Source organism: Arvicola amphibius, chromosome 5 (assembly GCF_903992535.2).
Source record: "Arvicola amphibius chromosome 5, mArvAmp1.2, whole genome shotgun sequence".
Classification (NCBI taxonomy): Eukaryota; Metazoa; Chordata; class Mammalia; order Rodentia; family Cricetidae; genus Arvicola; species Arvicola amphibius.
The window spans coordinates 1,853,677-1,867,965 of record NC_052051.1 but is presented as its reverse complement, the minus strand read 5'-3'; the positions used below and the strand labels follow the sequence as shown (position 1 = coordinate 1,867,965).

Sequence of the window (14,289 nt, the reverse complement as noted above, 5' to 3'; positions counted from 1 at the left end):
GATACAGACTCTACCGTGTATCCCTGGCTGCCTCAAACCCAGAGGCTAGAATTAAAGGCGTGCTCCCCACACTGGCTTTTGTTCCTGGAATTCACGGCGATTCTTCTGCCTCTGGCCTAACCTGAATGGTGGAGCTGCAGACACGATCGGAAGCCGCCGGTCGGCGCCCGCAGAGGGACGCATGCGTGGGGGCGGCGGCGCTTTCTGCGTCTGCGCGCTGATGCATCGCGCAGCCGCGGTCGGAGCTCGACCCGGAAGCAGTCGCGCGGCCGGACGGCGTAGCAGCCCGGAGCCGGTGGGTGCGAGCGTGGAGTTTTTCCCGGTGTGTGTTCTGAGACTGAGGGCTGGCTGGGCGGGGAGGTCTGTGTTCCCCGGCCAACGCTCTGGTGGGGATGGCCGGTCCACTCCGAGCGCCACAATGTTGGTTTCTGAAGATGTGCCCTTTCCCTTAGAGTGTGGTGGCGCATGTCGGAAGCCGAGGCCGGAGGGTTTCCAAGAGTTCGAGGCCAGGCTAGGCTGCATACTGAAACCGTGAACAGAAAGCAGTGGCAGAAACTGCCCCTCGCCCAGTCTTTTGGAAAGCGTTTATGGATGCGCTCCCCGGGTCGAGACTCGCTTGTAAGATGCGGGCGCTGCAGTGTGCTGCCTCCCTCCGGCAGTTGACTTATCCTGAATCCCAGCCTCTGTTGCTTTGTGCGAGCATTTTTTTTTTTTTTTTAAATCAGGTAAAGAAGATTCTGCTCACTGAGGACCGATAGAGATGCATCTGTGCTGGTACTCGGCCAGAGTTTGTTCCTACACAGGAGCCTGAAGGACTAGACTAGGGAACAGTTGTTCCGGAGCTGTCAGGGGCTTCCCTGCTGGCGCAGGAAAGGTTTTCCCTCCTGGCGACCTTGAGTGCTGGGGGAGGAGGCAGTTGTCCCTCCAGTCTGCTCTAATGAAAAGCCCCACAAGACTCCTTAGGGCAAGCTCCAGACAGCAGCGTTGTTGGAAGGAACACATGGCTTTATTTTGTTTTTGAGACAAGCTCTCCCTGTGTAACCCTGGCTGGCCCGGAACTCAAGAGATGCCTGTCTGGCTTCGAGTGCTGGGATTAAAAGCATATGCCACCACACACAGCAGGGACACTTTTTTTTTCCTCCTGTGACTGACGTGTAATTAAGTGAAAAAGAAAATGTAATGTGCGTTGTCAAGTGACAAAATAATCCAGTTTCTAAACATTTTCCACATGAAAAGTGAAGTAGATCACAAATATATGTAATGAAGTGTAACAGTGTATACGCAGAAACAGTAACGCCCCCGTGGGATTTAATATTCTCCAGCAAAATGGAAATAAAATGCTTAGAATTAAGTTAGCTAACTGTTTAAGTACTATGAACCAAGTTGAAGGATAAATGTTGGGTAAGCGTATGCCATGCTTCAGGTGATTATCCTATGAAAGAACAACACAAGAAATGGAAATGTTTCTCAGGTGCTTCTCTCTCTCTCTCTCTCTCTCTCCTCTCTCAGGTTTTCACGTCTCTGGCTACCTGACTGCAATAAAGGATGACCTTGAATTTCTCATCTTCCTACTCTCCTGGGTGCTGAGAACACGGGTAAGTGTTGGCCTGGCATACCTGGTTCATGTGGCTCTAGGGATCAATCCCAGGGCTTTGTACATGCTAGACCAGCAAGCATTCTACTAATGGAACTATATCCCCTTTCCCAGGATGCTCTTTTTCCTCAATGGAGATATTGTGACATGTTTCTAATCCCAGCTACACAATAAATTCAATCAATACAGTGTAAAATCAGTACAGAAGATGCCTGGCGATACCTTTTGTGGACAGTAGCCAGGAACTCAGCATCCTGGATAGCAGCCGTGAACTATGCCTGTGTGAAACCCTTCACACTGTCAGTCCGTTCTCCTTGTTTGTGAAAGCCCTGCTGTATATAGCCTTAAAGTATCTGGCTGTCAGGCCTCAGGCCCAGCTGAGGCACTGTTAGAAGGGAAGAGAGCACACTGTTCTAGGCTCCCTCTGCAGTGTGCTCCGGGTAGACCCCGCCCACTAAGGCTGTCTACCATGGCAGTGTCCTGGGCTTTGTTGCCTGGTATAGCCCTGAGTGGCCTGTGGCACTGAAGAACTAGGATCTTAGATTTTATTTACTCTTTCTGTGAGAGTTCATGCTCATGCATGTGAGTGTGCCGTTGTACACACATGTGCACCTGTGTGGGCAGGAGGACATTAGGTGTCCTGCTCTGTCACTCTCTGCCTTGTTCTCTTGAGACCAGGTTTCTCCCTGACTCTGGAGCTGGCCAGGCAGCCCCTTGGATTGTCCTATTCCAGGCTCCCTGCCATGCATGTGGATTATAGGTGCATGGCCCCTGCCATACATGTGGATTATAGGTGCACAGCCACCCCAGCTGTGTAAACGAACAAATCCCAACTCAAGTCCTTATGCTTACCCCGCAAGGATTCTTGTTCACTGAGTCATCTCCCCAGCCCCGTTTTATTCGATTTTAACTTTGCCAGTCCCAGGTGGCTAGTAGACACTGGATGAGACGGTGCAGAAATAGCATTAGGAACACAATTAGAGGCTGAACAGCAATGGGAAGAAGATTGACTTTACTCCCTGGCAGGGTCCACATCACTCAGAGTCTGCACGCAGACTGGGAATTTGGAAAGGAGTGGGCTGTGGTGGCACACGTTTGGTCTCAGCGCTTGGTGGCAAAGGCAAGCAGTTCTCTGTGAATTCCAGGCCAGCAGGGGCTATATGGTGAGACCTAGTCCCAAAACCAAACCAGTACACCAAAGCAGGCCCGATTCCAGGTGCCTTTGCAGCTGTTCCTGACCTTTGGGTTTGGCTACGCCAGTGCTGGGATGGTGGGCAGCCTGTGCCTTGCAGATTTAGCTGCTAGTGGCCAACAGGTGCCCACAGCAGATTCAGGAATTTTGCTTTTCCCTTTAACCTATGTGTTTCTACTCCACCCCACCCCTCTCATCCACTACCTTAGGACCTCAATAAGTTACGTTCCTGTTCTTTGCTTTAGTGTCTTCCTCTGTAAAATGGGGATAATAAAATAAATTGCTTTATAGAATTTTTAAGTAGACAGAATGAGTTAATCCCTGGAAACCACTTTTAAAAAAACAGAATTCTGCCGGGCGGCGGTGGCGCACGCCTTTAATCCCAGCACTCGGGAGGCAGAGGCAGGCGGATCTCTGTGAGTTCGAGGCCAGCCTGGTCTACAAGAGCTAGTTCCAGGACAGGCTCCAAAGCTACAGAGAAACCCTGTCTCGAAAAACAAAACAAAAAAACAAACAAAAAAAACAGAATTCTGCAAGTGGTACACTAGGGGTCTGGAATATTTGGTTGCTGGTTGCTCGGTTTAGTTTGATTGGTGGATTGGTTTTTAAAGCTAGGTCTCAGGTATCTCAGGCTGACCTCACACTATGTAACTGAGGCTGGTCTTGAACTGCCTCCACTTCTCAATTGCTAAGATTAGACATGCATACCACCAGGCTGTTTTGTGTTTAGATAGGGTCTTGCTCTGTTGCCTGGAGCCTGCAGCTCATTACATAGCTTAGCTGTCCTCAAACTCCAGGAAGTCCTGCTCCTGAGAGCTAGGGATGACAGGCATGAGCTACTACATCTGGCTTGCTTATTATTAAGTTTATCTCCAAGTGGACTGGAGAGGTGATTCCGTGGTTAGGAACATTTATTGCTCTTACAGAGGACCCAGATTCAATTCCCAAAACACACAGTGGTTCACAGGAATCCAGGGCTCCAGTTCTAGATCTGATGCCCTCTTCTGACCTCCTCAGGCACTTGGTGTTCATGTGGTGCACACACATACATGTGGACAAAACACTCATAAAATACGTTTTTAGAAATGTACTTTTAATTTACCTTCAAGTGCTTTTCATATGTGGCACTGGGTAAAGGGGATTGCTTTATTATTATTATTATTATTATTATTATTATTATTATTATTATTATTATTATTGATTGGCTTTTTTGAGACAGGGTTTCTCTGTGTAGTCCTGGCTGTCCTGGAACTCACTCTGTAAACCAGACTGGTCTCACATTCACAGAGATCCGTCTGCCTCTGCCTCCTAAGTGCTGGGTTTAAAGGTGTGCACTACCACTTCCTGGCCAGTTTTGTTTTTTAATTTTCACTTCAAATTTTTGCTGCTGGCATATAAGAATACTTGGCATTCTAAATCAACCCTGTAGATTGTCTTGTAAGCTTTCCTGGTTTTCTGTGCAGTCTTCTCTCCTGCGCATATTCACAGGCTTACATCTCCCTCTTTTTTTAGTGATATGTGTATCTGTCTGTCTGTCTGTGCATACACCAAGAGCAAATTTCCTTGGAGCCCAGTACAAGGTGTTGGGGTCACTAATGGTTAGGCCTCCTGACACGGGTGCTGGGACTGAGTCTGGGTCCATGCAAGAGCGGTGTACATTCTTCGTCAGTGAGCCATCCCTTGCCCCACGGCATCCAAAGTGCCAGTTTGCAGGCGTGAGCATGGGCATCCCTGCCTCCCCCTAAGTCCCGGGTACCATTCATGCTTTCACATAAAGTGTGGCATGCTTAGGCCCGGCCACTTGTCCCTCCTGTTTGCTAAGGCATTCGTAGCGCACCAACTGGGACCCAGCAGCAGAGGTGGCCTTGTGCTCTCACACCAGACCCTGCTGGTTACTGGCCTCTAATTTTACTTTCTGTGAAACCTGGGTTTTGGTTCTGGGCTACCCTGACCTCGTAAAGTGGATTGTGTAGTGATCTAGTATGTGTAAATTTGGGGTAATTTCTTAGTAGCATTTTCCAGGAATTTACCACCAAGTATGAAATTTGGGACTGTTGTTTCCTGGAAAATGTAGTTTCTGAGGAGATGTAGGGCTGTCTGTTATTGTTGTTTGTTGTCCATTTGGTCGCCAGGCAGTGGTAGTGCACACCTTTAGTCTCAGCACTCAGGAGGCAGAAGCAGGCAGATCACTGAGTCTGAGATCAGCTGGGTCTACAGAGTGAGTTCCAGGACAGTCAGGACTACACAGAGAAACCCTGTCTCAGAAAACAATAGTAAGAAATAATGTCCATTTGACACAAGCTACTGTGCGTCTCAGAGCCCCACATGTGAAGTGTGTTCGTCACCTCGCTCTAAGTCTGGTCATTCCAAAGTAATTTACTTAAAAAGATACTTTCCTGGACAGGGCTTATAGCTCAGGGGTAGAGCATTTTCCTTGAGTATGTGGGCCTTGGGTTCAGTCCCTGGCATTGGTAGAAATTAAAACAAAAACAAAAAACTTTTCAGAGGGCTCAGTGGTTAAAAGTATGTCTGTGCACTTCCAGAAAACCAGGGTTCAGTCCCAGGACACACCTGGCAGTTCACGACTATCTGGAACTCCAATTCTAAGGGATCCAAAACCCACTTCTGCATCCACAAGCACTAGATACACATGTAATACATGCGTGTACTGCACATGCATTTAGGCGAGACACCCACACTTATTAAATATAGTAATAAATTAAAAAAAAAAACCTTTGAGTTGGAGGCCAGCCTGGTCTACAGAGTGAATTCCAGGAGAGAATTATACGTAGAGAAACCCTGTCTTGGGGGGTGGGGAACTTTAATAGAAGGGTAAGAGGAGAAGAAGGGTATCCCCATAAGTGGCGGCCCAGCATGGGAGAGGAGGGAATGGGCCATGAAGCTAGGCTGGTACTGGACACATAAAGAAAAGCCATAAGGAGAAAGCAAGTCACCAAGACAGAAAGCTTTTGGGCAATACTGGACCGCAGAAGTGGCTCTGTGTCTCAGTTGGAGTCTGTAGCTACGAAGGGACATCATGTCAAGTGGATGTGTCTTAGTTAGGATCTCCATTGCTCTGAAGAGACACCACGGCCACAGCAACTGTTATAAAGGAAAGCATTTAATTGATTGCAGGTGGTTTACAGTCGAGAGGTTTAGTTCATTGTCCTCATGGTGGGAAGCATGGTGGCATGCAGGCTGACATGGTCTGGAGAGGAGCTAAGAGTTCTGCGTTCGGATCAGCAGGCGGCAGGAAGAGAGAGTGAGCCACAGTCCACCCCCAGTGACACTTCCTCCAACAAGGACACACCCCCCAGTAGTGCCACACTCCCTATAAGCCTATGGGGCCATTTTTACTGAAGCCACCACACTATGTGAACTTTTAGTTTCCAGCAGGTGTGTGTGCGCGCGTGTGCAGGCAGACAGGTGCAGACCTGACTAGAAGTGTAAGTGGAGTGTGAGGGAGAAGCCAGGGTGCCTGTACCCTCCCAGCTGTATCCATCAAAGGGGACAGCAGTGTCACACAGCCTCTAGATGTGGGTCCCAGGGCTCCTGGAGGAGGCTGTCTGCAGGGCTATGCTGGAGGAAGACATGGCTGAGAACATGGGAAGGTGTTGAGACCCCTGACACTCCAGGATGAACTGCTGCTGGCCCTACTGCCAATAGCTCGTGGACTGACCTAGGAAGATGTGCCTGTATTAAATTAATAAACTGGTGGTGGGTAAAGGATCAGGGTGCCTCCCTAGGTCCCTGCGACATAGTAAGACAGAGAGGCCTTTGAACTGGAGTGTCCCTCCCTGTGGAGCCAGAGTATGGCCCAGCATGCTGTGTATTCAGCAGCCCAGCTTTCCTGTGCCCAAATGGTTTGTGGGTGCGCTATCATGGAAGCATGCCTTTACATCCCTGCTGCTGTTCCTGGTGCAGGGTGTGTGGTGGGAGTTGGTCCTAGCCCTGGAGCTGTGCAGGAGCCCACAGCACCTCATTAGAGCAGAAGTCACTGGGGCTCAGTGGCTTTGGGTCAGATGCTGCCATCACTCCCATCTCTCAGGAAATTGAAAGGATGGGAGCTGTGTCCCCGGGGAGCAGAGGACCGAGACCACGAGATGCGTTCATTGTGCTCTCAGCAGGACAGAAGCACAGTGCACACAGTGCACAGTGTGGGTTGGCCTGTCCTTGCCCAGCCTTTCCACTTTCAGACAAGGAGGCTGAGTCAACAGCCGTGTGACCTTCCCTAGGTCATCCCAGCAAAGTTGGCAAAGGTGACATTTGTCTGGGTGTGTGCTGACATTGTCCAGTGTTCTTGTGTTCCTGTTTAACAGCTTTAAGCTGCCCAAGAGCACAGCACACTCTTCAATAACAATTCAACAAATGGCTGTTTTTACTTTGGAGAAATCTGACTTGAGGTTTAGATTCCCTTTTAATAATCTCAACAAGCAGGCACCTTACATTCTCTAGGGAGATTCACTCACCATTGTAAGAGATTCAATTATCTAAATCCTGCGTGCACAGATCCTGGCCTGAGTACAGACAGGCTGATGCGCATCACAAACCCCCTGTACTTTGGGATCAGCAACTCAGGCCATCAGTTTTCTTGTTTTTCCTGACGCCATTCTGCCACGTGGATCCTGCCACATTCCAGGCTCTGCTCTAGCTCTTGTCAGAAGTTCATGGTTAACCCAAGTGTCTTACTGGATCCTTCTGACTTTTGTTAGGGCCATGATACCTACCAGACTTGTCTTGGCGAGGTCCTCCGCTGTGTCGGGTGTTTCAGAGTGGGCTGCATCGACGTGGGCGGCCCTCAAGCCCTGCCAGCTCCATGCACTGCAGGCATCATCTCGACTGCTCTCTCTGGGCATTCAAGACCACGCTAAGCACCGGGAGGCCCCCGGAAAGAAGCCGCTGTCAGAGAAAAAACTGGTGAGTCTCAGCCTAGGGAAGACACATTTGAGTTCTCCCGTGTGTGTGTGTGTGTGTGTGTGTGTGTGTGTGTGCGCGCGCGCGCACGTGCGCACACACACACGCACACACCTCCCCGTGGAGGTCAGAGTAAAGGGTAGGATCCCTTGGAGTTAGAGGCAGTTGTGCTCTACCTGGTGTGGGTGCTGTGATCCAAACATGGCTTTCTGGAGAGCAGCAAGTACTCTTCTCAGCTGTCTCTGCAGCCCAGCCTTTGCATTCTTTATCCCACCATGACTTGCCCTCATGGTGCTACTGAGAGGTGCATGGAGCTCTTGAAGAGGGGCCTGTGTGCCAAACCCTTGCCAGCAATGCAGCCTCCCTGGAAGAGTCAAGGTCTGGTGGAGTTAGGCCTGATCTGATTGGTTGGTTTAAGGTATTAGGGATAGAAGCCAGGCCTTTTGCATGCTAGGCAGGTAATGTTTAATGTATGTAGGTGCATGCGTGTGTGCAGGCGCTGTGTATATGAAGGCCAGAGGACATCTCTATGTCATCCTCCGGAACACTATCTACTTCCTTTGAGTCAAGTCTCTCATGGGCCTGGAGCTCTCCAGTCTTGCTGTAGCGACTGGCTGGCCAGTGAGCTTCAGAGAGCCCCTATCTCTGCTGTACAGATACATGCCACCACACCAGCACTTAAATTGCTTTGGGGTTTTTTGTTTTTTGGGTTTTTGTTGTTTTGCTCGTTTGTTTTTGTTTTTCAAGACAGGGTTTCTCTGTAGCTTTGGAGCCTGTCCTAGAACTAGCTTTTGTAGACCAGGCTGGCCTCGAACTCATAGAGATCCACCTGCCTCTGCCTCTCAAGTGCTGGGATTAAAGGTGTGCGCCACCACCCCTGGCCACGCCAGCACTTTTATGAGGCTCTGGGGGAGCATGGGGATTACAACACATGCCACCACACTGGCACTTTCCTGTGGGCGCTGGGAAATAACACAGGCTGTTATGCTTGCATGGAGGCTCTTTACTGACTCTCTCCTCAGCCCTTACAGAAAGTTTTTATTCTGTTTGCCAGAACCTTTGACTAAAGAAGTTACACATTCGGGCTCTCTCATTTCCTCCTAGTGGAGGGTCTCTAGGTGAGCAGCTGAGAAAAAGCCATGATTCTTAGGGAAAAGAACTTTGGCAGCCAAGCTGAGGGACACAGCACCTAGATTTCCAGGGTTCTCCCCTCCTGGCCACTCGTGCTTGTTTTGAATCTTTCCTGTGGTGTTCAGCCTGTGATCTTTCCTGTGAAGTGGAGTCTTTGTTGGCACAGCACAAACTTGCATCGTTTCAAAGTAGCAGCTCCTGGTTTCCTCATGCTGGGGAGGAATCCTAGTATGTTTCTTTTTGGAGACTTTTTTTTTTTAATATTTATTTATTTATTATGTATACAATATTCTGTCTGTGTGTATGTCTGCAGGCCGAAAGAGGGTGCCAGACCTCATTACAGATGGTTGTGAGCCACCATGTGGTTGCTGGGGATTGAACTCAGGACCTTTGGAAGAGCAGGCAATGCTCTTAACCGCTAAGCCATCTCTCCAGCCCCTGGAGACTTTTTATTTATTTTTGTGGTGCAAGGCATCAAATCCAGGACCTTAAATATGAGAGAATGCTGTACTGCTGAGCTCTGCCGGGCTGGGCGTCTCTTTTCCTTAAAAACGACCCGCTCCTAGGGACTGGTGCAATGGCTCTGTCGTCGTTGAGAGCATTTATTATTCTTGCAGAGGACTTGGGTTTGGTTCCCAGCACCCACGGAGTAGCTCACAACTGCCTGTAATTCTATTTCCCAGGGATCTGGCACAGGCGTTACACACACATGGTACATATGCATATAGTCAGGCACACACACATATACACATAAAATAAATAAATGTTCTAAAAATCCAGTGCTGGGAAAGGAGGAGGCGCTCCAGCTGAAGGATGAGCTGGTGTGTACCAGTGTACGTCAGTGTTTTGCCAGCATGCATGTATGTGTGCCACAAACATACCTGCTGCTTACAAAAATCAGAAGAGGGCTTTTGGCTGCCCTGGAATTGGAGTTACAGATGTTTGTAAGCCATGTGGGTGTTGGGAATTGGAACCAGTTTCTCTGCAACAGCAGCAAGTGCTCTTAACTGCTGCACCATCTCTCCAGCCCAGCTGGCTAGTTCTTATTCTTTCACTGTATTAAGAGCCTAAAGAGAGGCCCTCCTGAGAAGGGTCTGTCTCCCTTCCTGCATCTCACACACAAGCCCTCAGGTGGTACCACTGGAGAGTTGTCTTTCCTCATAGCTAGAGCCTGGGCCCTGTCCAAGAACTCCACCTCATTCCCTCCTCAGCAGCAGCGTTTTCCACTGGTAAAGACAGAGCTGGTGTTTTAACAATGTAATTCTGCCTGAAAGAAGCTGGAAGGACACTTTGTTCAGGAAACATTTCCTAAACAAGCTGTGCTCTCCAGGTTAGAATTTCTGAGTTCCCTTTTGAAGTGTGCCTGCCATACCAGACACCCACTGTGTCGGCAGTGATTTGCGTCAGCCCTCAGGTGCTGGTGACCTCTGGGAGCTGGGCCTCACCAGTGGCTTTGGAGGGCTCTGTGAGGGCCACGTTAGCACAGCTAACCTCTGATGCTGCTACAGGGGCCTGTACCAAGGGGGTGCTCACGTGTATGGGTGTCTCCTGGAAAGGTTTCAGGGTTGCCTTATATTCTCTGTAGAAAAGACATTTTGTGGATCGCCGGAGAGTGCTGGTTCGTGGAGGAAGCGGAGGCTCCGGCATGAGCTGTTTCCACAGTGAGCCCCGCAAGGAGTTCGGAGGCCCTGATGGCGGGGATGGAGGAAATGGTGGCCATATCATCCTGAGAGGCATGTGCCCTGGGAGCATCTGGGGAGGAGACAGCAAAATAGCCTCACGTAGTCGTTGGAGCATCCGCTGTCTTATCTTGTCATGCGCTTGCATTCACACCTGAGGTATAGATAGGATTTTTATGAATTATATGGCTGCTCATCACCAGTGTACTAAGGCAGGTGACTCTGGATAACAGTACATGTAACAGGGTCAGACAGCACAGCAGAGGCCTGGGTTCTACTGCGCACATGCTAGGTGGGGTACTCTGGGAGCTGGGTGCAGCATCTTTATAGCATATTGAAGTTTGCTGGTTTCTTTTATTATTCTCATTTTGTGTGTATGGATGCTATGCCTAAGTGTATGTCTGTGTGTCTACACATATGTGCCCCACAGAGGTCACTGGATCTCCTGGAACTGGTATTATGACAGTTGTGAGCTGCCATTGGGTGCTGAGCATCAAACCTGGGTCCTCTGGTAGAGCAGCCAATGTTCCTAATCTCTGGCCCATCCCTTTAGCCCCTTAGGTGTCTTTTTTGTTTTTGTTTTTTTAATTGATGATAGTCATATTTGCTTCATATGGTGATGCCTTCCTGTTGCAAGTTTCGGGTCAGCCAGGTCTAATAGGATGCATAATAAAATTCTGTCTAAAAAAGGTCATATTCTATTTTGGTTAGGATAATGGAGAGTGTGGGGAGCCAGCCATATGCCCAGGCCGGGGGAGGGCAAGGGCAATAAGTGTGGGGCCGCTGTTCTCTGCTTGACAGCTGTATTGGCTGTGTCTTAACACACAGAAGATTCTGTTCTCATTCTAGTTGACCGGCAAGTGAAGTCCTTGTCCTCAGTCCTGTCCCGGTATCAGGGATTCAGTGGAGAAGATGGTGGCAGTAAAAACTGCTCTGGACGAGGTGGTGCCGTCCTCTACATCCAGGTGAGCTGAGGATGGGTCCTATCACTGAGTCCTTGGATGACTACCGGCACCTGGGTAGGAACAGAAGGCGCCAGCAAGTGGACAGCGGTCTGTCGTAGGAGTCACTCCCCACACAGACTCCTATGCACTGGTGTGCCATGTTGTTTCTGACCCTAAAGAGGAAGCCAAGAACATACCCCCTTCCCAAGTCTGGATGAGAGTGGTGTGCTCACACAGGTCTGGTTCCCAGGTGCTTGGTTGATTCTGATACTATAGAAACACTTCAAAAGAGTCCATTGTCCAGGCGGGTGTTTGCTGTTGTGACAGGGCCTCACTGTGTGGCCCAGGCTGCCCTTGAACTTGTAATCCTCCTGCCTCAGCCCCCTGGTGCTAGAGGCAAGTGTTGCCCTGACAGCTTATTTATGCAGTATGGAGCACAAGACTAGGCCCGTAAAACCTCTTCAGGGCTGGGACATTTTCTTTGTGGTAGTGACTGAGGAGAGTAGTTAGCAGTGTCCCACCCTCCTCCTTCTGGCTGGTTACAGAACTTCATGATGATGATGCTTTTCAGGTTCCCATGGGTACCTTGGTGAGAGAGGGAGGTGAGGTTGTGGCTGACCTGTCTCACCCAGGGGACGAATACATCGCTGCACTGGGGGGTGCAGGAGGAAAAGGAAACCGCTTTTTTCTGGCCAATGACAACCGTGCCCCTGTAACTTGCACCCCTGGACAACCGGGTCAGGAGCGGGTCCTCTACCTGGAACTCAAGACAGTGGCGCATGCTGGGATGGTAGGTCTGAGGTGGGGGGTCCGTGCTGGTGGGGCATGCTGCTCCCTTGAGAGGACAGCAATTTTCATTCATCCCCTGTGTATGCTGCTGACAAGCAGGCGCCTGCACACTCCCCTTCCCAGCCCAGTCTCTCTCTGTGCCAGCCATGTCCCTCCATGAGGTCACATAGCACTTTTACTTTTTCTCTTCTAGGTTGGCTTCCCCAATGCAGGGAAATCGTCTCTCCTTCGAGCCATTTCAAATGCAAAGCCTGCTGTGGCTTCCTACCCGTTCACCACCTTGAATCCTCACGTGGGGATTGTTCACTATGAAGGCCACCAACAGGTAGCAGGTAGATCCTCCAAAACCCTGCGAAAGGATGGGTTTAAATGGCCCAGTGATTCAGGAGAGCAATTATGTAACCCCTGAATTTAGCTTCCCACTTAAAATGAGACATTGTTTTCCCTGATTGAAACAATTTTAATGAGTCTGTTCTCTGTCAAAATCAGCCCCTCCCCTCCCAGCCAGGAAATCTGATCTCTGTAGTTGGGAATTGTGATCTGGAGTCTGAGCCCGAGGAGAGGGGCTGCCTCTTGCCTTCCTCGCTCTTCTGTGGAGCTGGGCGGCATCCGTCATGCAGACAGCATGTGGTTTAAAAAGCCTTTCCTGTACCATTTTAAGAGGAAAACTTTTTTTCCAGAAGATAATGTACCCATTAAAAATAGCAAGCCTGCTGGTAAGGTTATTTGTACAGCACTTTATATCTGCAAAGTGCACGATAGTGATTTGTATCCATAATCAAATTAGCCATAGAATGTAGGGAGCCATCTCCATTTTTGAACCATGTTTGAAGCCTGGGAGACAGGAATGTGTAAATCTTGCTCATTAGATTGATCCACTGTGCCTGTCACCCAGATATCCCAGAGGATGTCGCAGACCCGAGGGCTGCAGGGCCTTGATGTCGCTTGGCCTGCTGAGTCACCTGGGAGAGAACGAATGACTTCAGTTCCAGGTGTCCCTTGAAAGGACAGCTGTAGAACATGAGATCTGGGCCAGAAGGGGTCTCCCTGAGAGGAGTCTCCTGACCCCAAGGTTGAGAGTGGCATTGAGAAGCCAAACATGACCTTGGACCTGACGCTAAGCTCTTTCCTCCCGCAGTGGCAGACATCCCGGGCATCATCCGAGGTGCACACCAGAACAAGGGCCTGGGGCTCAGCTTCCTCAGGCATATTGAGCGATGTCGCTTCTTCCTGTTTGTGGTAGATCTTTCCTTACCTGAGCCATGGACTCAGATTGATGATTTAAAATATGAACTAGAGAAGTACGAAGAAGGCCTGTCTGAGAGGTCCCATGTGATTGTCGCAAATAAGATTGATATCCCGCAGGCCAGAGCCCGCCTGCCGCAGCTCCAGGCCCGCCTCGGGCAGGGGGTCATCGCCTTGTCAGCACTGACTGGGGAGAACCTGGAGCAGCTGCTTCTGCACCTCAAGGCCCTGCACGATGCCCACATGGAGGCCGAGTTGGAGCAGGGCCGCCAGCCTCTCAGGTGGTAGTGGGCCCAGGGCTGCATGCCCCTGGGCCAGCATGGGGCAGGAGTGGCCAGCAGTCACAGGAAGCAAACACAAGCGTGTTGTAAAATGTGGGCAGCTTTTAGCACCTGAGAGAAAGTACTTGCAAATATTTGTGTGTGTCAGTGTCTTTGTTTTCCCACCAGTTTCAGGCATACTCCTAAACTGCCCTGCTCTGGTGCCTGGACGACTCCCCGGCGCTTGGTGTGCCTGTCGCCCTAGCTGCCTGCTTTGCTGAGGTTGACTCATTTGTGCTAATTAACACCTCATTAGTAGGAGGACAGTGCTGCTGGCTGAAGGTAGCAAACACCGCTGCCAGGCGGCCTGGGCAAACGCAACAGCAGCAGAGCCACGGCTGGGCTTCTCATGAATGGCAGCATTTGCAACAGAGCAGCCCTTGGTCTCCTTGTGGGGGTTAGGTCTGCCCGCAGTCCTGCAGAGCCCCAATGCTGGCTGCTGTGCCGGCATGTCAGGAAGGCAGGGTGCCGTGGCCATACT

At 50.1% G+C, this 14,289-nt stretch overlaps 1 protein-coding gene across 2 annotated transcripts; it reads left to right on the top strand.

The window, feature by feature from the left end:
• Positions 1-260: 260 nt before the first annotated feature.
• On the top strand, positions 261-13,903 carry Mtg2 (mitochondrial ribosome associated GTPase 2). 2 transcript variants are annotated; one of them, XM_038332014.1, is made up of 8 exons: positions 261-322; positions 1,510-1,595; positions 7,499-7,703; positions 10,417-10,564; positions 11,360-11,475; positions 12,026-12,244; positions 12,437-12,575; positions 13,382-13,903. In XM_038332014.1, exons 3-8 carry the CDS (start codon positions 7,503-7,505, stop codon positions 13,774-13,776), a joined length of 1,218 nt encoding a protein of 405 aa, XP_038187942.1. In that variant the 5' UTR covers positions 261-322; positions 1,510-1,595; positions 7,499-7,502; the 3' UTR covers positions 13,777-13,903. The 2 variants fall into 2 exon arrangements, with proteins under 2 accessions (XP_038187942.1, XP_038187943.1); XM_038332015.1 differs by having other exon boundaries at positions 262-295.
• The last annotated feature ends 386 nt before the right edge of the window (positions 13,904-14,289 follow it).